Genomic DNA, 26,234 nt, shown 5'->3' with positions numbered 1-26,234 from the left:
GAGATCAGGTTGGTTAAGGCTGACTGAGCGAAAGTGTTGGGCGAAGCGATCGCCGAGCCTGCGTTTGGTTTCGCCGATGTAAAGAAGTTGACATCTAGAGCAGCGGATGCAATAGATGAGGTTGGAGGAGGTGCAGGTGAACCTCTGTCTCACCTGGAAAGACTGTTTGGGGCCTTGGATGGAGTTGAGGGGGTCTTACACTACCTGTTGCTCCACTGCGATCTTACACTGCTGTAGGGATGTGATCTTTACTAAACCATTTTGTTAATATTTCTCTCTCTTGCTTCTGGACCAGTCTGACTGATGGCATGACTGTGGCTCATAGATCTGTGTCGTTCGTGCTTATCCATTTTCTCACATGCACCCCAAATTACTAAAGTGGAGTTCAGGGGTAAGTACCAAAGATACTAGATGAGCAAGATAGACCACTCGACCCTAAAAACCGTAGTAGGTCACGGCGCCATTTTAGTAGGCAGAAACTTGCAGAAACATTTTAAAAGAAAAATAACAAATATCTGTGAATTGATAGATGAGATATATTCTGCATTTTTATGGTATCATCACACATACTGTTCCCCCAAAATACTGATTACACTGCGAGAGGCATAACGGACGGCGGGTTTTACCTACTAAAATGGCTGCTTTGCGTACTACACTTCTGTATAGGTGATGGAATGGCCTAGAGAGTCAGAGTGGACAGCTATGTGCTGAGCCGGAAGAAATGGGGGAGATATTAAACAATTTCTTTTCTTCGGTATTTACCGAGGAGAAGGATATTGAATTATGTGAGGTAAGCGAAACAAGTAGAGTAGTGATGGAAATTAGGAGGATTAAAGAAGAGGAGGTACGGACACTTTTGAAAAATATAAAAGTGGATAAGTCTCCAGGTCCTGATAGGATATTCCCTAGGACATTGAGGGAAGTTAGTGCAGAAATAGCAGGGGCTATGACGGAAATATTTCAAACGTCATTAGAAACGGGGATGGTGCCGGAAGATTGGCGCATTGCGCATGTTGTGCCTTTGTTTAAAAAAGGTTCTAAAAGTAAACCTAGCAATTATAGACCTATTAGTTTGACGTCTGTGGTGGGAAAATTAATGGAAAAGATAGTTAGGGACAATATATATAATTATTTGGATAATCAAGGCCTGATTAGAAACAGTCAACATGGATTTGTGCCTGGAAGGTTATGTTTGACTAATCTTCTTGAATTTTTTGAAGAGGTTACCAGGGAAATTGATAAGGGCAAGGCTGTGGATGTTGTCTATATGGACTTCAGTAAGGCATTTGACAAGGTTCCACATGGAAGGTTGATTAAGAAGGTTAAATCGTTGGGTATTAATAGTGAGGTTGCAAGATGGATTCAACAATGGCTGAATGGGAGATACCAGAGGGTAACGGTTGACAATTGTATGTCAGGTTGGAGGCCAGTGTCTAGTGGAGTACCCCAAGGATCTGTGTTGGGTCCACTGTTGTTTGTCATTTACATTAATGATCTGGATGATGGTGTGGCAAATTGGATTAGTAAATATGCAGATGATACTAAGATAGGTGGTGTAGTTGATAGTGAGGTAGATTTTCAAAGTCTACAGAGAGACTTGGGCCTTTTGGAAGGGTGGGCTGAAAGATGGCAGATGGAGTTTAATGCTGATAAGTGTGAGGTGCTGCATTTTGGTAGGACAAATCAAAATAGGACGTACAGGGTAAATGGTAGGGAATTGAGGAATGCAGTGGAACAGAGGGATCTGGGAATAACTGTGCATTGTTCCCTGAAGGTGGAATCTCATGTGGATAGGGTGGTGAAGAAGGCGTTTGGTATGCTTGCCTTTATAAATCAGAGCATCGAGTATAGAAGTTGGGATGTAATGTTAAAATTGTACAGGGCATTGGTGAGGCCGAATCTGGAGTATGGTGTGCAGTTCTGGTCGCTAAATTATAGGAAGGATGTCGACAAAATGGAGAGGGTACAGAGGAGATTTACTAGAATGTTGCCTGGGTTTCAGCACTTAGGCTACAGAGAGAGGTTGAACAGGTTGGGTCTTTATTCTTTGGAGCGTAGAAGGTTGAGGGGGGACTTGATAGAGGTTTTTAAAATTTTGAGAGGGACGGACAGAGTTGACGTGGGTAGGCTTTTCCCTTTGAGAGTGGGGAAGATTCCAACAAGGGGACATAGCTTCAGAATTGAGGGACAAAGGTTTAGGGGTAACATGAGGGGGAACTTCTTTACTCAGAGGGTGGTGGCTGTATGGAATGGGCTTCCGGTGGAAGTGGTGGAGGCTGGCTCGATTTTATTATTTAAGAGTAAATTGGATAGGTATATGGATAGGAGGGGATTAGAGGGTTATGGTCTGAGTGCAGGTAGATGAGACTAGGTCAGGGAGAATGGTCGGCGTGGACTGGTAGGGCCGGACAGGCCTGTTTCCATGCTGTAGTTGTTATATGGTTATATGGTTATCTTGCTCCACTCTATTATCTTTGGTAAGTACCTACAAAGCAAAAAAACAGAATCTGGGGCTTGGGCATTTGGATGGTGGTAACTGGTTTCCACCAGGATGTGATCATAAGTGATAGGAGTAGAATTAGGCCATTCGGCCATTCAATGATGGCTGATCTATCTCTCCCTCCAAACCCCATTCTCCATAAAGGGGGTTTATTCCGAGCACAAAACCAGTAAAAGCAGCTGTCTGTACGGAGTTTGTACGTTCTCCCCGTGATCATGTGGGTTTTCTCCGGATGCTCCGGTTTCCTCCCATGCGCAGGTTTGTAGGCTGATTGGTTTCAGTAATAATTGTAAATTGTCCCTAGTGTTTAGGATAATGCTAGAGTACGGAGAAAGCTGATGGCGCGGACTCAGAGGGCCGAAGGGCCTGTTTCCTCGCTGTATTTCTAAACTAAGCAAGTTAGACCGTAGATAGAAACAAAGAACTGCAGATGCTGGTTTATCCCAAAGATAGACTCCAGCACTTTGTGTCCATCTTTAAGGAAAATTAGACCATTTGGTCTCTTTCCATATTGTAAATGCCGTGTGTTTTGTTAATCTATCGCCATTACTCCTCACAATCTATTGGCAGCTTTCTAAGAGACCAAAGCGAGTGTTGGCGGACAGTAACCAGACAGTGGAAAAAAAGAATCGCCGGGTGGGGAGTGACCACGAAGTCAGTGACCTGTCGGTGGCAGTCAAACAGCCCAAAAGTGCAATGCAGGTAAGTCGTGGCTGTAGAGGGGGCTTCTGCCATTCGCAAATGAACCCTCCATGGCCTTATTACTCTGATTTTATATATTGCTGTTAATAATGAATCGCAGATAGGCTGCCAGCTGTGGCTGTAAATGACACGGTTGAATGAAAGATGAAGGCTTCACGGAGAGTGAGAATGAATGAGTGCACGATACTTTTTTTTTTAGAGATACAGCGCGGAAACAGGCCCTTCGGCCCACCGAGACCGCGCCGCCCAGCGATCCCCGTACATTAACACTATCCTACACACACTAGGGACAATTTTTACATTTACCCAGTCAATTAACCTACATACCTGCACATCTTTGGAGTGTGGGAGGAAACTGAAGATCTCTGATAAAACCCATGCAGGTCACGGGGAGAACGTACAAACTCCGTACAGACGGCGCCCGTAGTCAGGATCGAACCTGAGTCTCCGGCGCTGCATTCGCTGTAAGGCAGCAACTCTACCGCTGCGTCACCGTGCCGCCCACGTGTACCTTGTCACATGTACTGAGGTACAGTGAAATGCAACCTAGGCAGTGCACGTGCCGACACGTTATGGCGGCCGATAAAGTCACAAAAGTACCGAGCGGTCCTATCTACTCCCTACCGTCGCACGTGCCTTCTCCCCCCCTCCCCTGCATCGGATCCCCTTCCCTTCTCGGTGTCCCCCTCCAACTTTCACCCGCCAGGTCCACATTCTTTCTCGGCACCACCTCCCGTGGGTCCCCGCCATTGTTCTCGGCGGCCCCCAGCAGCACCGGGTAGAGCTGAGGAAGGTTACTGAGATCATCAGATCAATCAATCAATCAATATATCTTTATTGTCATTGTACGTACAACCAGATTAAGAATGCCACTTCCGTATCGATGCTATAAAATAAATAAAACACGGCAAAAACAAAAAACAACAAAAAGAAGGGAGAAAAAATAAATAAACAAGGTAAAGTGCAAATAGGTTCATGCAGGGTCAATTGTGCCAGCTGACCCTGGGGGCATAGACAGATCATGGGGGGCTCTCAGCAGGTGCGATTCAGAGCAGATGTAGCTCTAGGGATGAAGCTGTTTCTTAGTCTGGAGGTGCGGGCGTAGAAGGCCTTGTAACGTCCGCCAAGTAGTAGTTGAAGTAGTTCAAACAGACAGTGGCGTGGGTGTGTGGAGTCCTTGTAGATGCTGGTGGCTTTCCTGGGGCAGCGTGCGTTGTAGATGTCCTCCAGGGCTGGCAGCTGTATCCCAATGATCCTCTGTGCTCTGCAGACGTCCCGCTGGAGAGCTCTCCTGTCCGCTGCCATGCAGCTGAGATACCACACAGGGATGCCGTATGCCAGTATGCTCTCTGTGGTGCAGCTATGGTATCAAAGATATACTGAATTTTATGTTTGCAAACTGGGATTTGGCATTTAATGTATTGATGGTTTAGTTGAGAGACACAGTGCGGAAACAGGTCCTTCGGCCCACCGAGTCCACGCCAACCAGTGATCCCCGCACATTAACACTATCCTACACACACTGGGGACAATTTGCATTTAGACCAAGCCAATTAACCTACAAACCTGTACGTCTTTGGAGTGTGGGTAGAAACCGACGGTCTAGGGAGAAAATCCACGCATCCCACAGGGAGAATATACAAACTCCGTACAGGCAGCACCCATAGTCAGGATCGAACCTGGGTCTCTGGCGCTGTAAGGCAGCAACCCTGCCCGCTGAGCCACCCTGCCTTTGGTGTGGGAGGTGATGTGACACTCGGGAACATTGAGACTGGGTCCGTGTGCTCCAGTGTCAAGTAGAAGTCATCCCTATTGTAGTGTAAAAGGTGACAAGGCAGGAGATGTCTGGTGGCCCTAAGTGATTATCATAAGCGATAGGAGTAGAATTAGGCCATTCGGCCCATCGCGTTTACTCCGCCATTCAATGATGGCTGATCTATCTCTCCCTCCTAACCCCATTCTCCTGCCTTCTCCCCATAACCTCTGACACCCGTACGAATCAAGAATCTGCCGATCTGTGCCTTAAATATATCCACTGACTTGGCCTCCACAGCCTTCTGTGGCAAAGAATTCCACAGATTCACCACCCTCAGTAAATGCCAGTTTCTACTTTCAACTGAGATATAGAATATGTGAAATAGTGGAGCTGCATAAAATCGGCCACCGGTGAAGTACTATTTGTAGTTCTGGTCAGTGGTTCAGCTCATTGAGTTGCACCTCCAGTGAGCTGGCTTCAATCCTCTAGTGCTGTGAGTGGAGTTTACACATTCTCTCGTGTTACTGATGCAGATGAGGTTTCCAGAACAGATTTTCATCATTCCCCCCCCCCCCCCCCCCCCCCGACCTTCCTCTTTCCAAAACAGATTTTTACCATCCCCCTGACAACCCCCTTCCCGACACAAAACCCCTGTCGTCTTTTCACCCCCCCCTTCACCTCCCCGTTTCCAATGCAGAACAAAATATGTTGGATGAAGGTCCAGACCTGAAACGTCAGCCATCCTTTTTTCCCAGAGATGCTGCCTGACCCACTGTGTTACTCTAGCAATTTGTGTCTATCTTCTTGCACATTTTCTCTCTCTGGAACTGCATCAAATTTCTGTGATGCTCCAGTTTTCTTTTCTGCTCCAAAGGTGTATGTTTCTGATCAATTGGCTAAATTGGTAAATTGTCCCCACTGTTTATGGAGTGGTATAATCTAGTGAAAGTTGATAGAAACATAGAAAATAGGTGCAGGAGGAGGCCATTCGGCCCTTCGAGCCAGCACCGCCATTCATTGTGATCATGGCTGATCGTTCCCAATCAATACCCCGTGCCTGCCTTCCCCCCATATCCCTTGATTCCACTAGCCCCTAGAGCTCTATCTTACTCTCTCTTAAATTCATCCAGTGATTTGACTTCCACTGTGGCAGAGAATTCCATAAATTCACAACTCTCTGGGTGAAAAAGTTTTTTCTCACCTCAGTTTTAAATGGCCTCCCTTTTATTCTAAGACTGTGTGTCCCCTGGTTCTGGACTCGCCCAACATTGGGAACATTTTTCCTGCATCGAGCTTGTCCGGCCCTTTTATAATTTTATATGTTTCTGTGATGGGAATGTAGTGAGAATAAAATGAGACTAGCGTAGGATATGGGTGGATAATCTGATGTTCGGTTTTAATGCTGTATCCCTTTAGTCTGAAGAAGGGTCTCGACCCGAAACGTCACCCATTCCTTCTCTCCCGAGATGCTGGCTGACCTGCTGAGTTACTCCAGCATTTTGTGAATAAATCGATTTGTACCAGCATCTGCAGTTATTTTCTTATATCCCTTTACTACATCGTTGGAAGGATGTGGCAGTTCTAGACAAAGCACCAAGGGAATTTGCAAAGATATTTTCAGAACTTATTAGAAAGATCCCAGGGGTGATTAGGTTAAAATATGATAGTATAAGACAATAACTGCAGATGCTGGTACAAATCGAAGGTATTTATTCACAAAATGCTGGAGTAACTCAGCAGGTCAGGCAGCATCTCAGGAGAGAAGGAATGGGTGACGTTTCGGGTCGAGACCCTTCTTCAGACTGATGTCAGGGGGGCAGGACAAAGGAAGGATATAGGTGGAGACAGGAAGATAGAGGGAGATCTGGGACAGGGGGAGGGGAAGAGAGGGACAGAGGAACTATCTAAAGTTGGAGAAATCAATGTTCGATGGCGCAGTAGTTGAGTTGCCGCCTCACAGTGCCAGAGACCCGGTTTCTATCCTGACCACGGGTGCTTGTCAGTACAGAGTTTTTACGTTCTTCCCATGACCTGCGTGGGTTTTCTCCGGGAGCTCCGGTTTCTTCCCGCACTCCAAAGACGTACAGGTTTGTCGGCTATTGGCTTGCTCTAATTGTAGGTTGTCCCTAGTGTGTGTAAGATAGTGCAAGTGTGCAGGGATCGCTGGTGGGCACGGGCACTGGGCCAACAGCCCTGTTTCCTCACTGTATCTCTGAACTAAACTTCCACGTGATTTTTGCAACCGGTACCCAGGCGAGCGAAACCTGCACGAGATAGCCCAGCTGCTGGCGGTTGTGCGGTAGAAAACAGAAACAGAAACATGAACTCTTGTGTAGGAAGGAACTGCAGATGCTGGTTTAAATCGAAGATAGATACAGAATGCTGGCGTAATAGGCAACATTTCTGGAGAGGAGTCTGAAGAAGGGTCTCGATCCGAAACGTCACCCATTCCTTCTCTCCACAGATGCTGCCTGTCCCGCTGAATTACTCCAGCTATTTTAGATTGAGATTTAGAGATACAGTGTGGAAACAGGCCCTTCAGCCCACCGAGTCCGTGCCGCCCAGCAATCCCCGCACATTAACACTATCCTACACACTCTAGGGACAATTTTTACATTTACCCAGTCAATTAACCTACATACCAGTACGTCTTTGGAGTGTGGGAGGAAACCGAAGATCTCGGAGGAAACCCACGGGGAGAACGTGCAAACTCCGCACAGACGTAGTCAGGATCGAACCTGAGTCTCCGGCGCTGCATTCGCTGTAAGGCAGCAACTCTACCGCTGCGCCACCGTGCCGCCTATTTGTGTCTATCTTCCACATGAACTCAATGCTTCTTACGTTTCCAGTCCTCCAGGAAACCAGGGCAGGAGTCGAAGCTGAACAATTCTGCTCAAAACCAGAAAACAGTCAACAACTTGTTTGAAGCAGTAAAATTGGCAAAGAGTGCCATGCAGGTATGTGGTTGAGGTGTTCCTGCTTCCTTTACAAGGGAGTGGTGGTTGGAGTGTGTGTACCGTCTGTCTTTGGTTTCGGATATAATGTGGAAAAGGAGGATTTTCTGGGAGAAAAGGGATGTCCCGGACGGAAATCATCTGAAGATATGTCTCAGTAAAGAAAAGGCTCGAGAGGATGGGGATAGAGTCATAGTCAAATGGCATGGAAAGAGGCCCTTCGGCCCAACTTGCTCACGCCAACCAACATGCCCCATCTTGCACTAGCCCTACCTGCCTGCGTTTGGCCCATATTCCTCGAAACCTATCCTATCCATGTACCTGTCTAAATGTTTCTTAAATATAGCGATAGTACCTGCCTCAACTTCCTCCTCCGACAACTTGTTCCATACACCCATCACCCGTTGTAAAACAAAACGTTACCCCTCGGGTTCCCATTAACATCCCTCCCAACCTTTCCGAATGTGGCAGAAAGTTTCCGCTTTCTTATTTCATTTCCGCCATTCCGATTTCGCCTCACATTTTTCCGCAAAACAGTCGGTAATTGCAATTTGTCAATTCGGTCGCTAGGGGTTCCGCGAGAAATCCTCCCCCCCTCCCCCGCGCCCTGGAAGTCTCCCCGAAAATGTGGCACCTAGGCTGGGCAGGGCAGCCAACCTCGACCTCATCGGGACTTCCACGGCCGATCGGTGGGTTGAATTTGCAACCTGTGGCCGGGGCTCTGGAACTCCAGCCCAGCTGGAACCAGCACATCTATCCCCACAGCCGAACGACTTCCTTGGCCGGCTGGATAAACCAGCAAAGATCTGGAACCAAGAGTGCCAAAAAATCAGTGGTGGAACTGTAATGAGTAAATATTAAATTTAAATGCAAGATTATATAACTATATTAATTAATTAAGACGGGGTTAAAATATAAAACACAGCAGAAAAGCCAATTACCACCTTTTTGGGCTGATTATCAATTAATGTGCGAATTTACTTCAACAAGTACTTCTGTAAGCTTAGTCATATCACATGTATCAACTCTTTCTTCATAACTTAGTCATACATTTTATAACCATTGTTCTTTTATTCAATACCCAGAGAATTGGGATGTGTAATGGAAAAGCAAAATAGAAAAAACAAAACAATTTTTTCTTTGTGTTGCAAAAAGTATCTGTTCAATAACCTTTCGATAAATAGCAGAATGTACTCGTGATAGTCCTGACATTGTACATGTAGTCCAAGAACTACAGACTGTTGGAAATAATAGTCGTTTATCACACAAGAATGTAGCGCAACGTGTACGCGCATTTGGCGTGCATACCTTTTTTGGCCGAAAAATTGAATTACGCACCATATTATGAATGTTGATGTGAAATTCTGAATTTTGGACATCAAGGTTATGAATTTGTAAAAGCAAATGTTGGGAGGTCTGCATTAAATCTTTCCCCCCTCACCTTCAACCTATGCCCTCTGGTTCTCATTACGATTACGATCCCCGGAGGGAAATTGGTCTGCTGACAATCGTAACGCAAAAGGGTGGCGAAAACTTGAAATTAAAAGTGAAAACAAAAAGAAAAAGACAAGCGATTGTTGGCTGGCTGCCGTGTGCACAGCGCCTTCCCCGGAATAAACGAACAAACAAACACAGACTTATCCCCTGGGCACAGGATTCTAAACTAGAGTGCCCCCTCCCCCACACCGGGGCCTACTTTGTTCTCCCACCGTCCCTCACGGCGGTCCCTCCACGCAGGGCCCCCATTGTTCCGAAAAATGGCGGCCCCCCACTCCGCGCCACCTTTGTTCTTAATGGCAGCCCTCTACTCCGCGCCTCCATTGTTATACATGGCGCCCCCCCACGCGGCGTCCCCAGTGTTCTTCACGCCGGGCCCCCATTGTTCCGCATGGCGGCCCCCCCGCTCCGGGCCCCCTTTGTTAACGGTGGCCCCCCACACCGGGCCCCCATTGTTAACGGTGGCCCCCACGCTGGGCCCCCATTGTTATTCATGGTGGCCCCCCCACGCTGGGCTCCCATTGTTATTCATGGCGGCCCCCCCACACCGGGCCCCCATTGTTAACGGTGGCCCCCCACACCGGGCCCCCATTGTTATTCATGGCCCCCCCCACACCGGACCCCCATTGTTAACGGTGGCCCCCCACACCGGGCTCCCATTGTTATTCATGGCGGCCCCCCCCACACCGGGCCCCCATTGTTAACGGTGGCCCCCCACACCGGGCCCCCATTGTTAACTGTGGCCCCCCACACCGGGCCCCCATTGTTATTCATGGCGGCCCCCCCACACCGGGCCCCCATTGTTAACGGCGGCCCCCCACACCGGGCCTCCATTGTTATTCATGGCGGGCCCCCCACACCGGGCCCCCATTGTTGTTAACGGTGGCCCCCCACGCCGGGCCCCCACTGTTATTCATGGCCCCCCCACGCCGGGCCCCCACTGTTATTCATGGCCCCCCCACGCCGGGTCCCCATTGTTAACGGTGGCCCCCCATGCCGGGCCCCCATTGTTGTTCATGGCCCCCCCACGCCGGGCCCCCATTGTTATTCATGGCCTCCACGCCGGGCTCCCATTGTTGTTAATGGCGGCCCCCCCACGCCGGGCTCCCATTGTTGTTAACGGTGGCCCCCCACGCCGGGCCCCCATTGTTATTCATGGCCTCCCATCCCGGGCTCCCATTGTTGTTAACGGCGCCCCCCCCCCCCACACCGGGCCCCCATTGTTCCGCATGGCGACCCCACGCCGGGCCCCCATTGTTAACGGTGGCCCCCCATGCCGGGCCCCCATTGTTGTTCATGGCCCCCCCCACGCCGGGCTCCCATTGTTGTTAACGGCAGCCCCCCCACACGCCGCGGCCCCAGTGTTCGTCACGGCGGAGTTTTAATGAATGTAAGTGCACAATTATATACCTAAGTTAATTAAGACGGGGTTAAAATATAAAACACAGTAGAAAAGCCAATTACCACCTTTTTGGGCTGATTATCAATAAAATGTGCGAATTTACTTCAAAATGTTATTAGTACACAGTGACATATTCACATTATTTTGTGATTGTTTGAAATGCACTAAAAGAGGCTTGAAACTGGTAGTTTTGTGTGTAAATCTTCTACATTTCCCCAATTTTCTGATCCCCGCTGTACACCTCACGCAAACGCTCGGCTCTTTTCCGTGTTTTTTTAACCTCACTCATGTGGCTGGATAATGACTAACCTGTGTCAGGGAGGGTCAATAACACTGCATTTAGTGTTTATTTTAATTTGTTGTCACATCTACAATGAAAAGCTTTTTTGTTGCGTGCTATCCAGTCAACGGAAAGACTATTCGTGATTGCGATGGAGCCGCCCACAGTATACAGATACATGATAACGGGAATAACATTTGGTTCAACTGATATGTTGAAGATAAATGCGCGTGCTAATATTTTTTGGGGTGTTAACAAATGCACCAACATTGCAGTGTATATAACTGTCAGGCCAGGGTGGGCGACTGAGTATATTGTATAATTAATTTTCATTGGGATTGTTACAATGACATCACAGCGGTCGGTGATAATTTAATTACTTGTTACTTCGACCATAAATTTGGAATTCAAGAAAAAATATGTATCTTTGTAATGACTGCATCAATACTAAATTCTGTCAAGAAAAGTAGTGAATGCATCTGAGGTAGGCTGGGAGGTAAATGCACACGCTAAAGCTGCTATGTGTGCAGACAAAAAGTGCGGGATTAACTCAGCAGGTCAGGCAGCATCTCTGGGTGGGACCCTTCAGGTCGGGACCCTTCTTCGGACCCCTATAACTGGTGTACATCCCACCCACAGACACTGGTCGATGAATGGCTGGAACTTTATAAACAGGACAGGGAGGCTGGTCTACTGGAGCTGCTCAACTTCTTCATCCACTGCTGCGGATGTAAAGGTAAATGCCTCAAGTGATGTTTCGGAAAGAACTGCAGATGCTGGTTTATACGGAAGATAGACACAAAATGCCGGAGTAACTCAGCGGGCCAGGCAGCTTCTCTGGAGAAAAGGAATAGGTGACTTTTTGGGTCGACCTGAAACGTCACCTACAGTATTCCTTCTCTCCAGAGCTACTCCAGCATTTTGTGTCTGCCTTCGAGTGATGTTTGAGGGCAGGAATCACACCTTTTAGATTTGGAGACAACAGCGTGAATGTAGGCCCTTCGGCCCAACCGAGTCTGCGCAGACCAACAATCGTCCCACACGCCAGCACTATCCTGCACACTGGGTGAGATTTACAGAAGCCAATTGACCGACAAACCTGTACGTCTTTGGAATGTGGGAGGAAACCAACCGGAGCAACCAGAGAAAAGGCGTGCAGTCACAGGGAGAAAAAGAGCAAACTCCGTCGGGTGCATGGAGATGATAGATGTGACTGAGGGGGAGGGAATCACCTGCTGTTTTTCTCTCACCTTCAGGGGTCATTGCCTCAGAGATGTTCCAGAAGCTTCAGAACGCGGAGATAATCCGGAAGATGACCGAGGAGTTCGATGAGGTCTGTAGTGAGAGTCTTGGATTTCCAGCTAACATTCAAAATTGCATTTATCTGACACAATAATTAGCAATTCTATATAGAATTATCCTAGCCAAGGTGTTGTCAAAAGAGATTTTTATTGTCATATGTCTCAGAACAGAACAACAAATTTCTTACTTGCAACAACACACAGATATGTGAACATTACTACTCAGGTATTTATTCACAAAATGCTGGAGGGAGTAACTCAGCAGGTCAGGCAGCATCTCAGGAGAGAAGGAATGGGTGACGTTTCTGGTCGGGACCCTTCTTCAGACTCAGGAGACACTATAATAATAAACTAAGCGCAATATATAAAAACATAGACAAACAATACCCCGATCAGCCAAAACATTATGACCACTGACAGGCGAAGTGAATAGCATTGATTATCTTGTTACAATGGCACCTGTCAAGGGGTGGGATATATTGGGCAGCAAGTGAACAGTCAGTTCTTGAAGTTGATGTGATGGATGCAGGAGAAATGGGCAGGAGTAAAGACTTGAGCGACTTTGACAAGGGCCAAATTGTTATGTATTGTTTGTATTGTTATTGTAGGGGACGTTTGTACAGTTATTGTAGGGGATGTTTGTACTGTTATTGTAGGGGATGTTTGTACTGTTATTGTAGGGAACGTTTGTACTGTTATTGTAGGGGATGTTTGTACTGTGATTGTAGGGGATGTGTGTACAGTTATTGTAGGGGATGTTTACAGTTATTGTAGGGGATGTTTGTATTGTTATTGTAGGGGTTGTTTGCATTGTTATTGTAGGGGATGTTTGTACGGTTATTGCAGGGGGATGTTTGTACGGTTATTGTAGGGGATGTTTGTATGGTTATTGCAGGGGATGTTTGTACGGTTTATTGTAGGGGATGTTTGTATGGTTTATTGTAGGGGATGTTTGTACGGTTTATTGTAGGGGATGTTTGTACGGTTATTGTAGGGGATGTTTGTATAGTTATTGTCGGGGGTATAACGTGATTCCACTGCTGTTGCAGGAGAGTGGTGATTACCCTCTGTCGATGGCCGGTCCCATGTGGAAGAAGTTTCGGCAGAATTTCTGCGAGTTCATCGCCGTGCTGGTGCGGCAGTGTCAGTACAATGTCATATACGATGAGTACATGATGGACACTGTGATTTCCCTCTTGACCGGACTGTCTGATTCCCAGGTCCGTGCCTTCAGACACACTAGCACTTTGGCTGGTGAGTATCACGCTCTCCCGTTATACAACGTATAGGACCCTTCTGCCCACTGTGTCTGTGCCAAACAGATTCAGGTCAGAGATCCCGCACGGGAAAAGGCCCTTCGGCCCACCGGGTCCGCGCCGACCAGCGATCCCCGCACACTAACACTATCCTACACCCCTTAGGGACAATTTTTACATTTACCAAGCCAATTATACCCACAAACCCGCACGTGTTTGGAGTGTGGGAGGAAACCGAAGATCTCGGAGAAAACCCACGCAGGTCACGGGGAGAACGTACAAACTCCGTACAGACAGCGCCCGCAGTCGGGATGGAACCCGGGTCTCCGGCGCTGCAATCGCTGCAAGGCAGCAACTCAGTTTGGCAAAAGAACAAACCAGGAAAGGTAGTGCATCCGTGGCTAACAAGGGAAATCAAGGATAGTATTAAAACAAAAGATGAAGCATATAAATTAGCCAGAAAAAGTATCATACCGGAGGACTGGGAGAAATTCAGAGTCCAGCAGAGGAGGACAAAGGGCTTAATTAGGAAAGGGAAAATAGATTATGAGAGAAAACTGGCAGGGAACATAAAAACTGACTGCAAAAGCTTTTATAGATATGTGAAGAGAAAAAGACTAGTTAAGACAAATGTAGGTCCCTTGCAGTCGGAAACAGGTGAATTGATCATAGGGAACAAGGAGATGGCAGACCAATTGAACAACTACTTTGGTTCTGTCTTCACTAGGGAAGACTTAAACAATCTGCCGGAAATAGCAGGGGACCGGGGGTCTAACGAGATGGAGGAACTGAGGGTAATCCAGGTTAGTCGGGAAGTGGTGTTAGGTAAATTAAATGGATTAAAGGCCGATAAATCCCCAGGGCCAGATAGGCTGCATCCCAAAGTGCTTAAGGAAGTAGCCTCAGAAATAGTGGATGCATTAGTGATAATTTTTCAAAACTGTTTAGATTCTGGAGTAGTTCCTGAGGATTGGAGGGTAGCTAATGTAATCCCACTTTTTAAAAAGGGAGGGAGAGAGAAAACGAGGAATTATAGACCAGTTAGCCTAACATCGGTAGTGGGGAAAATGCTAGAGTCAGTTATTAAAGATGTGATAGCATCACATTTGGAAAGTGGTGAAATCATCGGACAAAGTCAGCATGGATTTATGAAAGGCAAATCATGCCTGACAAATCTTATAGAATTTTTCGATGATGTAACTAGTCGAGTGGATAAGGGAGAACCAGTCGATGTGTTATATCTGGACTTTCAGAAGGCCTTCGACAAAGTCCCACATAGGAGATTGGGGTACAAACTTAAAGCACACGGTATTGGGGGTTCAGTGTTGAGGTGGATAGAGAATTGGTTGGCGGACAGGAAGCAAAGAGTAGGAATAAACGGGTCCTTCTCGGAATGGCAGGCAGTGACTAGTGGGGTACCGCAAGGCTCAGTGCTGGGACCCCAGTTATTTACAATATATATTAATGATTTGGACGAGGGAATTGAATGCAACATCTCTAAGTTTGCGGATGACACGAAGCTGGGTGGCAGTGTTAGCTGTGAGGAGGATGCTAGGAGGCTGCAGAGTGACTTGGATAGATTAGGAGAGTGGGCAAATGCATTGCAGATGCAATATAATGTGGATAAATGTGAGGTTATCCACTTTGGCGGCAAGAACAGGAAAGCAGAGTATTGCCTGAATGGTGGCCAATTAGGAAAAGGGGAGATGCAACGTGACCTGGGTGTCATGGTGCACCAGTCATTGAAAGGAAGCGTGCAGGTGCAGCAGGCAGTGAAGAAAGCGAATGGTATGTTGGCATTCATAGCAAGAGGATTTGAGTATAGGAGCAGGGAGGTTCTGCTGCAGTTGTACAGGGCCTTGGTGAGACCGCACCTGGAGTATTGTGTACAGTTTTGGTCTCCTAATCTGAGGAAAGACATTCTAGCCTTAGAGGGAGTACAGAGAAGGTTCACCAGATTGATCCCTGGAATGGCAGGACTTTCATATGAAGAAAGACTGGATAGACTAGGCTTATACTCGCTGGAATTTAGAAGACTGAGGGGGGATCTTATAGAAACATGTAAAATTCTTAAGGGGTTGGAGAGGCTAGATGCGGGAAGATTGTTCCCGATGTTGGGGAAGTCCAGAACCAGGGGTCACAGCTTAAGGATAAGGGGGAAGTCTTTTAGGACTGAGATGAGAAAACATTTCTTCACACAGAGAGTGGTGAGTCTGTGGAATTCTCTGCCACAGAAGGTAGTTGAGGCCAGTTCATTGGCTATATTTAAGAGGGAGTTAGCTGTGGCTCTTGTGGCTAAAGGGATCAGGGGGTATGGAGAGAAGGCAGGTACAGGTTACTGAGCTGGATGATCAGCCATGATCATATTGAATGGCGGTGCAGGCTCGAAGGGCCGAATGGCCTACTCCTGCACCTATTTTCTATGTTTCTAACTCTACCACTGTGCCACCGTGACCGCCCACGGTGGTGCAGGGGTAGAGATGTATGTATCTAGAGTTAGATATAGGTCTTAGATATATGTATCTAGAGAGTTAGATATAGCTCTTAGGGCTAACTGAATCAAGGGATATGGGGAGAATGCAGGAACGGGGTACTGATTTTGGATGATCAGCCATGATCGTATTGTGCTGGTTCGAAGGGCCGAATGGCCTACTCCACCTCTTTTCTACATTTCTATGAACATGATGGCAAGACCATCTCTTATCCGCCTGCACACAATCCTTGTGTAGGAAGGAACTGCAGATGCTGGTTTACACTGAAGATAGACACAAAGTGCTGGAGTAAATCAGAGGGCCAGGCAGCATCCCTGGACAGAAGGAATGGGTGATGTTTCCAGTCGAGACCCTTCTTCAGACATCCATATTCCCTGCACATCCACGTACCTACCCAAAACACAAAGATTTTAGAGATACAGCGCAGAAATAGGCCCTTCGGCCCACCGCGTCCGCGCCGCCCAGCGATCCTCGCACATTAACACTATTCTGCACACACTAGGGACATTTAAATTTTTTTTTTTACATTTGCCCAGCCAATTAACCTACAAACCTGTACGTCTTTGGAGTACGGTTATTGCAGGGGATGTTTGTGTCGTTATTGTTGGGGATGTTTGTACAGTTATTGTAGGGGGTGTTTGTATGGTTATTGTTGGGGAGTGTTTGTACAGTTATTGTAGGGGATGTTTGTATGGTTATTGTAGGGGGTGTTTGTATTGTTATTAAAGGGGGTGTTTGTATCGTTATTGTACGGGGTGTTTGTATGGTTATTGTAGGTGCATATCCACATACCTACCCAAAATACCACTATCGAATCTGCCTCCAGTACCACCAGCCCTGACAGCACATTCTAGGCACCCACCAACCTCTGTTTTAAGAAAGAAACTTGCCCCGCGTGACTCATTTCAACATCGCCCCTCTCGCCTTAAATCTATGCTATCTAGTATTTGATATTTCTTCTCTGTGGGGGAAATGGCTCTGACTGTCTACCCTATCTAAGCCTCTCATGATTTTTTATACTTCTATCAGGACTATTGAGTCCCCCTGCAACCTCTGGTGTTTTGGACAAAACTACCCAAATCTGTCTCGCGCCTCCTTATGGATAATCCAAGCATTTTTCTGGTTTTGAAGGAACAGTACAAAGTGTTGGAGTAACTCAGAAGGCCAGGCCGTATGTCTCTGGCATTACTGCCTGACCCGCCGAGTTACTCCTGCACTTTGTGTGTCTTTTTTTGTAAACCAGCGTCTGCAGTTCCTTGCACCCATAGACAATAGGTGCAGGAGTAGGCCATTCGGCCCTTCGAGCCTGCACTGCCATTCAATATGATCGTGGCTGATCATCCAACTCAGTATCCCGTACCTGCCTTCTCTCCATACCCCCTGATCCCTTTAGCCACAAGGGCCACATCTAACTCCCTCTTAAATATAGCCAATGAACTGGTCTCAACTACCTTCTGTGGCAGTAATTTCAGTAAACCACCTAACCACCTCTGCACCCTTTCTAAAGCCTCACAACCTTCTTGTAACAGGGCGGCCGGAACTGCACACAATACTCCAAATAACTTCACGCAAAGCTCCAAAAGTTAAACACTGCTCTGGGGTTGCTTCCTGTAAGGGGTCTGGTGCCTGGCGTTTCCACTAGCGTGGGTGCTTTGGCACCTGGGCTTTCCAGGGGAGTGGAGGTGGGCGGGTGGGTGGGTGCGTGCAGATGGTCGGGAGCATCCGGTGGCCTCCTGTTGTGCGCCTGCAATACTCGGCTTCTGGTGCTTGCAGCGATGAAGCTGATGACGGCTCTGGTGGACGTGGCCTTGAATCTGCGCGTCCACCAGGACAACAACCAGCGGCAGTACGACAACGAGCGGAACAAGGCAGCAGGCAAGAGGGCCAACGACCGTCTGGAGATGCTGCTGCAGAAAAGCAAGGAGGTGAGAAGCCAAGCAAGGAGAGGCGGTAGTCTGCCTGCACGAGTGTGTGTGCGCGCGCATGTTTATCTGCATGTGTGGCTGAAAGAGGCGGTGAGCAGTCAAGCAATGAGAGGCAGTTTGCCTGCATGGGTGTGTGTTGTGTGCATGCGTGTGTGATTGCATGTGTGGCAGAAATTCAAGGGGTGAATTGCCAAGCAATGAGATTGTAGGGGTGTGCATGCACTTGTGTATGTGTGTGCCTGCATGTGTGGCGGAAACGAGGTGAGCAGCCAAGCAACTAGAGGCAGTCTGCCTGCATGGGTGTGCATGCGCATCACAGAGACGCGATGCATGTGGCAGAAACAAGGCGGTGAGCAACCAAGCAATGGGAGGTGGCAGTCTGCTTGCACGTGTGCGTGTGAGTAGACACAAAATGCTGGAGTAACTCAGCGGGTCAGGCAGCATCTCTGGAGAGAAGGAATGGGTGACGTTTCGAGTCGAGACCCCTCTTCAGTCAGTAGAAGGGTCTCGACACAAAACGTCACCCATTCCTTCTCTCCAGAGATGCTGCCTGCCCCGCTGAGTTACTCCAGCATTTTGCGTCTACCTTCGATTTGAACCAGCATCTGCAGTTGTTTCCTACACGTGTGTGTCTCTGTGCGGCAGAAACACGAGGTGAGCAGTCAATAGACAATAGACAATAGGTGCAGGAGGAGGCCATTCAGCCCTTCGAGCCAGCACCGCCATTCAATGTGATCATGGCTGATCACTCTCAATCAGTACCCCGTTCCTGCCTTCTCCCCATACCCCCTCACTCCGCTATCCTTAAGAGCTCTATCCAGCTCTCTCTTGAAAGCATCCAACGAACTGGCCTCCACTACCTTCTGAGGCAGAGAATTCCACACCTTCACCACTCTCTGACTGAAAAAGTTCTTCCTCATCTCCGTTCTAAATGGCCTACCCCTTATTCTTAAACTGTGGCCCCTTGTTCTGGACTCCCCCAACATTGGGAACATGTTTCCTGCCTCTAATGTGTCCAATCCCCTAATTATCTTATATGTTTCAATAAGATCCCCCCTCATCCTTCTAAATTCCAGTGTATACAAGCCCAATCGCTCCAGCCTTTCAACATACGACAGTCCCACCATTCCGGGAATTAACCTAGTGAACCTACGCTGCACGCCCTCCATAGCAAGAATAGCCTTCCTCAAATTTGGAGACCAAAACTGCACACAGTACTCCAGGTGCGGTCTCACCAGGGCCCGGTACAACTGTAGAAGGACCTCTTTGCTCCTATACTCAACTCCTCTTGTTATGAAGGCCAACATTCCATTGGCTTTCTTCACTGCCTGCTGTACCTGCATGCTTCCTTTCATTGACTGATGCACTAGGACACCCAGATCTCGTTGAATTCCCCCTCCTCCTAACTTGACACCATTCAGATAATAATCTGCCTTTCTATTCTTACTTCCAAAGTGAGTAACCTCACACTTATCCACATTAAACTGCATCTGCCATGTATCCGCCCACTCACACAACCTGTCCAAGTCACCCTGCAGCCTTATTGCATCTTCCTCACAATTCACACTACCCCCCAGCTTAGTATCATCTGCAAATTTGAGAGACTGCAGTCTGCTTGCTCCGGTGTGTGTGTGTGTCTGCATGTGTACGGGAATGCAAGGTGAGCAACCTAGCAATGCGAGGCGGCAGTCTGCCTGCACGGGTGTGTGTGTATGCACTTGTGTATCTGTGTGGTTGCATGAATGGCAGAAACCAAATGAGGTGAGCTGCCAAGTAACGAGAGAGGGCATTCTGCCTGCACGGATGTGCATGCGCGTGTGTATGTGCTTCTCTGCATGCAAGCAGGTGAGCAGTCAGGGAATGAGACGGCAGGTGTGCGTGCGTGTGTGTTGGAACACAAGGTGAGCAGCCAAGCAATGAGACCCAGCAGTCGGCCTGCGTGTGTGTGTGCGTGTATGTGTCTGCTCGCAAGGAAGTCAGCAGCCAAGGAATGAGAAGCTGCAGTCTGTCTTCATGTTTGTGTGTGTGTGTGTGTGTATCTCTCTATGCGTGTGTGGCAGAAATGCATGGTGGTTTGCAGCCAAGCAATGAGAAACCGCACTCTGCATGCACGGGTGTGCGTGTGTGTCTACATGTGCGGCAGAAACGAGGAGATAAGTTGCCAGGCAGTGAGGTGTCTGTGTGTTTTCTCTCTGCTTTAAAATGCGTTTGCCTCTGTTGCCTCCCCATTCAGACAGAGATTCTAGCTGTGCAGCAGTATTAGTCAGTGTAACATTTACCAGTTCCCAGACAGAGATTCTAGTGGTGTTAGTCAGTGTAACATTTACCAGTTCCCAGAGGTCGATGGGCTATCTGACGGGCTAACAAACTGGTCCACAGTCTTAGACCAACCCTCGCTTTTATGATTCGGTGCTCTGCCTGGCTTATTTCAGAGTGTGATGGCTATCTTGTCTTATTTTACAGATGTTGCAGAATCAGGAGGAGGTTGAGAACATGATGAATGCAATCTTTAAGGGAGTGTTCGTCCATAGGTATCGGTACGTTGCAGCTACTTAAATGCTTGCGTTCCTTTTGCGCCCCCGTTGTCTTCCCGAGGGGCGTTTGTACCGAGCGTGTGCCCGTGACTGTCCATTGAATACACTTATCTAGGTGTTGGTGAGGAGTGTTGTGCCACATAGCCATGTACCGTCTCACCTTTAACACTCATTTGGCAGGGATTTGATTGCGGAGATACGGGCGGTCTGTATGGAGGAAATTGGCGTGTGGATGAAGCGCTACAGTGACTCATTTCTTAATGACAGCTACCTGAAGTATGTCGGCTGGATGCTTCATGACAAGGTACTGGTGAAGTATTAACATTCGAGATGAACTAGACCAAGTGGACCCGTTGGGCCCAAACCTCTCCTGCATTGGTGCAGCACCCTCTCCTCTCCCCCTCCCCCTTCCCTCCCTCCCCCCCCCTGCCCCCCTTCCCCTCCCCCCACTCCATCCCCCTCAACCCCCTTATCTTCCCCCCCCCCCCTCCCTCCCTAGGAGATAGATTTAAACTTTAAAATGTGAACAACTTAAAATATATAACACCGATTTCAATGAAAGTTCTTCCATTAGCACCAAAGGGACGACGGTGAGTAAGGTGGGCCTAAAATTGCCGCGCTATCGTGTACCGTTTTGGCTGTAGTTCAGGAACAAACAAACAAGTATATAGATAGGGGTGGCACAGTGGTGCAGCTAGTAGGATGGGTGGATGGTATGGATTTCTCTGGATGCTCACTTCCTTTCACGGTCAAAGCAAAACTCACCCTCCCATTCCCACACTGACCTTGGGCTCCCTGTCAGAGCCCTGTCCCTCCACCCTATGCGACCAGCAAATGCTAAGGTCAGCCGGCAGGGTTTTACAGGGCCCCTCACACGTCCTGTTCCCTGCGTTTGAGTGGCTCCCCTCAGGACGCCAGCTTCACTGCCCAGGCTGTGAGACACAGAGGAGAAGGGCAACCTTTGTCCCCAAGGCTGTTCAGCTCCTCAACTCCCAACCACCCCTGTCCCACTGATCACCCTGGTAATCCCCCCCCCCCACCCAATAGTTTTTGTACTACTCCACGTGCCTTTGTAAATTGCCCCACAGGGACAAATAAAGTGTTTATGAACTTCAACTTTGAACTTGATATCTCTAAACTAAACACTGAAACACAACCAATGTGCGGCAGCTGGGCAGTCTAGATTTCGCACTGCCCACTCTACTCACTAAGAGACCTTTGCTTTTGGACGCTGGGTGAGGGCGCCCAGGCCAGGCGTGACACCACGTGGTTTACCTGCATCGAGGAGTGGAGGGACAAGTGAAAGGAGTGTAATGTAAATAAACGTGAGGTTATCCACTTTGCAAAAATAAGGAGGCAGGTTATTATCTCAATGGTGTCAGATTAGGTAAAGGGGAAGTACAACGAGACCTTGGTGTCCTCGTACACCAGTCACTGAAAGTAAGCGTGCAGGTACAGCAGGCAGTGAAGAAAGCTAATGGCACGTTGGCCTTCATAACGAGAGGATTTGAGTAGAGGAGCAAAGTCGTCCTTCTGCAGTTGTACAGGGCCCTGGTGAGACCACATCTGGAGTACTGTGTGCAGTTTTGGTCTCCTAATTTGAGGAAGGACATCCTGGCTATTGAGGCAGTGCAGCGTAGGTTCACCAGGTTAATCCCTGGGATGGAGGGACGGCCGTGTGAGGAAAGATTGGAAAGACTAGGCTTGTATTCACTGGAGTTTCGAAGGATATGGGGGGATCTTATAGAGACGTATAAAATTATAAAAGGACTAGACAAGCTAGATGCAGAAAAATGTTCCCAATGTTGGGGGAGTCCAGAACCAGGGGCCACACACAGTCTAAGAATAAAGGGGAGGCCATTTAAAACTGAGGTGAGAAGAAACTTTTTCACCCAGAGAGTTGTGAATTTGTGGAATTCTCTGCCACAGAGGCAGTGGAGGCCAATTCACTGGATGAATTTAAAAGAGAGTTGGATAGAGTTCTAGGGGCAAGTGGAATCAAGGGATATGGGGAGAAGGAAGGCACGGGTTACTGATTGTGGATGATCAGCCATGATCACAATGAATGGCGGTGCTGGCTCGGAGGGCCAAATGGCCTCCTCTTGCACCTATTTTCTATGTTTCTATGAGTTTCATGAAATGGAAGTACTGACACGTGTTTTGCGGTCAGATACACCATTCCAGGGTAGCACACTGCCTCCCTGTTGCAAGGGTCTAGGATGTCACTGAGTATCTGCAGAATGGCCAGAAGAAGAATGAGGGGTGAAAACAGTGTGAAGTGAAAATGATTATGGAAAGGGATAGGATGGGTCATGGTAGGCTGATGGAAACGATTAAGATGGAAGGGATCGACGGTGACTTGGTTGTTTGGATTGTGAACTGGCCTTCTTGTAGAGAACAAAGGGTTTAGTGGAAAGTGTCCAGGTGTGTCTCTGGAAGACATGCATTGGTGAAATTTTGGGTCGAGACCCTTCTTCAGGCGAGGGGGAATTAGGGAGGGGCAAGACAAAGCCTGGCAAGTGATAGGTGGATACAGGTTGTTCTACATAAATAGATATGTAGGAAAGGGCGGCACGGTAGCGCAGCGGTAGAGTTGCTGCTTTACAGCGAATGCAGCGCCGGAGACTCAGGTTCGATCCTGACTACGGGTGCTGCACTGTAAGGAGTTTGTACGTTCTCCCCGTGACCTGCGTGGGTTTTCTCCGAGATCTTCGGTTTCCTCCCACACTCCAAAGACGTACAGGTATGTAGGTTAATTGGCTGGGTAAATGTAAAAATTGTCCCTAGTGGGTGTAGGATAGTGTTAATGTACGGGGATCGTTGGGCGGCACGGACTTGGTGGGCCGAAAAGGCCTGTTTCCGGCTGTATATATATGATATGATATGATATGAAATAGGTGCAGGAGGAGGCCATTTGGCCCTTCGAGCCTGCACCGCCATTCACTGTGATCATGGCTGGTCATCCAAAATCAGTACCCCGTTCCTTTCTCCCCATATCCCTTGATTCTGTTAGCCCCAAGAGCTGTATCTAACTCTCTCTTGAAAACATCCAGTGAATTGGCCTCCGCTGCCTTCTGTGGAAGAGAATTCTTCAGATTCACAACTTCCCATAGTGAGGCCCACCGGAAATTGGAGGAACAGCACCTCATATTTCGCTTGGGCAGCTTGCAGCCCAGCGGTATGAACATTGACTTCTCCAACTTTAGATAGTTCCTCTGTCCCTCTCTTCCCCTCCCCCTTCCCAGTTCTCCCTCTATCTTCCTGTCTCCACCTATATCCTTCCTTTGTCCCGCCCCCCTGACATCAGTCTGAAGAAGGGTCTCGACCCGAAACGTCACCCATTCCTTCTCTCCTGAGATGCTGGCTGACCTGCTGAGTTACTCCAGCATTTTGTGAATAAATACCTTTGATTTGTACCAGCATCTGCAGTTATTTTCTTACACTCTCTGGGTGAAAAAGTTTTTCCTCATCTTGGTCGTAAATGGCCGACCCCTTATTCTTAAACTGCATTCCACCAACATCGGGAACATTTTTCCTGCAGCTAGCCTGTCCAGTCCCTTAAGGATTTTATATGTAAATGAAATGGAGTAGAAGGGTTGGTTAGTGCATTTGCAGATTACACCTGGATTGCTGGAGTTGCAAACAGTGTGGAAAACTGTATAGATCAGGACATGGATCGGCCAAAGAAATGGGCGATGACTTGACTGGTGGAATTTAACGCAAGCAAGTACAATGTGTGGCATTTTGGGGTTGAATTGTAAAGGAAAAGTTTACAGTTAATAGCAAGACCCTCGACAATACGGATGTACAGACGGAACTTGGCGTCTAAGTCCACAGTTCCCTCAACCTGGCAACGCAGATCAGGCATGTGAATTTTCCGCGGATTTACGCGTTTTTAAAATCACTTTTCTGCGCTTTTTGCATGGTTTCTGCATTTTTCACTTTGCCAAATAAACGGAGAAATCGGATCGAAAAAAAAAAGAAAAAATAATAAACGATGTATAGACTTGTAATGAACTTGACTTGTAGACTTATAGACTTCGTTCCGCTCGAGGTCGCTAGGGGTTCCGCGAGAAATCCCTCCCCGCTCGCCCTGGAAGTCTCCCCGTAAATGTGGCACCTAGACTGGGCAAGGCAGCCAATCTCGCCCTCATCGGGACTTCCACGGCCGATCGGTGGGTTGAATTTGCAACCTGTGGCTGGGGCTCTGGAACTCCAGCCCAGCTGGAGCCGCCACATCTATCCCCACAGCCGAACGACTTCCTCGGCCGGCTGGATAAACCAGCAAAGCTCTGGAACCAAGAGTGCCAGAAAATCAGTGGTGGAACTGTAATGAGTAAATATTACATTTAAATGCAAGATTATATAACTAAATTAATTAAGACTGGGTTAAAATATAAAACACAGCAGAAAGGCCAATTACCACCTTTTTGGGCTGATTATCAATTAATGTGTGAATTTACTTAAATGTTATTAGTGTACAGTGACATATTCACATTGTGTACTGTCTGTTTTTACTTTGACATGTACGAAAAGAGGCTTGAAGCTGGTCATTTCGTTGTGTAAACCATCAAAAAGCCGTTTTTTTGCTCGGTTCTTTTCCTCTTTTTTTCACCTCACTCCCATGCCTGGCAGATAGACAGAGTGTTAAAGCAGATGTATGGTATGTCTTGTAAGAAAATAACTGCAGATGCTGGTACAAATCGAAGGTGTTTATTTTACAAAATGCTGGAGTAACTCAGCAGGTCAGGGAGCATCCCAGGAGAGAAGGAATGGGTGACGTGTCGGGTTGAGACCCTTCTTCAGACTGATTAAAAATTGTATGGTATGTCTTCATCGGTTGGTCGGGCCATTGAGTCGAAGAGTCTGGAAGTCATGTTGCTACTTTATAGGAATGGTTCTTTCTCTGCTTGGCGGACTGATAAGTGGAGCTTGATACTTTGGGGCCCAGCAATTCACAATCATTATCAATGATTTGGCTGAGAGCACTAAATTCTTCTTCTTATCGTGTCCACAACAGTATTGTGTTTCAGCCAAAACGGAACACAACTTTGAGGAAGGATATTCTTGCTATTGAGGGCGTGCAATGTAGGTTTACTAGGTTAATTCCCGGAATGGCGGGACTGTCGTATGTTGAAAGACTGGAGCGACTAGGCTTGTATACACTGGAACTTGAAAGGATGAGAGGGGATCTTATCGAAACATATAACATTATTAAGGGGTTGGATATATTAGAGGTAGGAAACAAGTTCCCGATGTTGGGGGAGTCCAGAACCAGGGGCCACAGTTTAAGAATAAGTCAAGTCAAGTCAATTTTATTTGTATAGCACATTTAAAAACAACCCACGTTGACCAAAGTGCTGCACATCTGATTAGGAAGAAAAAAAAAGAAACAACATACAGTGGAAAGGGGTAGATCATTTAGGACCGTGATGAGGAAAAACCTTTTCACCCAGAGAATTGTGAATCTGTGGAATTCTCTGTCTCAGAAGGCAGTGGAGGCCAAGTCTCTGAATGCATTCAAGAGAGAGCTCTTAAGGATAGCGGAGTCAGGGGGTAAGGGGAGAAGGCAGGAATGAGGTACTGATTGAGAATGATCAGCCATGATCACATTGAATGGTGGTGCTGGCTCGAA

The 26,234-nt window shown here is 47.7% G+C and overlaps 1 protein-coding gene across 1 annotated transcript in view; it reads left to right on the top strand.

The window, feature by feature from the left end:
- The window catches only part of stag3 (STAG3 cohesin complex component), a 127,847-nt gene that overhangs the window by 9,066 nt on the left and 92,547 nt on the right, over positions 1–26,234 (top strand). Inside the window, exons 5-12 of the mRNA XM_078428188.1 lie at positions 3,071–3,202; positions 7,808–7,915; positions 11,731–11,827; positions 12,348–12,424; positions 13,442–13,646; positions 17,914–18,065; positions 20,529–20,602; positions 20,780–20,903. Of these exons, the coding sequence (XP_078284314.1) occupies positions 3,071–3,202; positions 7,808–7,915; positions 11,731–11,827; positions 12,348–12,424; positions 13,442–13,646; positions 17,914–18,065; positions 20,529–20,602; positions 20,780–20,903 (969 nt within the window). The remainder of the gene's footprint in view (positions 1–3,070; positions 3,203–7,807; positions 7,916–11,730; positions 11,828–12,347; positions 12,425–13,441; positions 13,647–17,913; positions 18,066–20,528; positions 20,603–20,779; positions 20,904–26,234) is intronic.

The sequence above is a fragment of the Rhinoraja longicauda genome, chromosome 34, assembly GCF_053455715.1.
Source record: "Rhinoraja longicauda isolate Sanriku21f chromosome 34, sRhiLon1.1, whole genome shotgun sequence".
NCBI lineage: Eukaryota > Metazoa > Chordata > Chondrichthyes > Rajiformes > Arhynchobatidae > Rhinoraja > Rhinoraja longicauda.
Note: the sequence above shows the minus strand (reverse complement) of the source record. Positions and strands in the feature narration are given on the sequence as shown.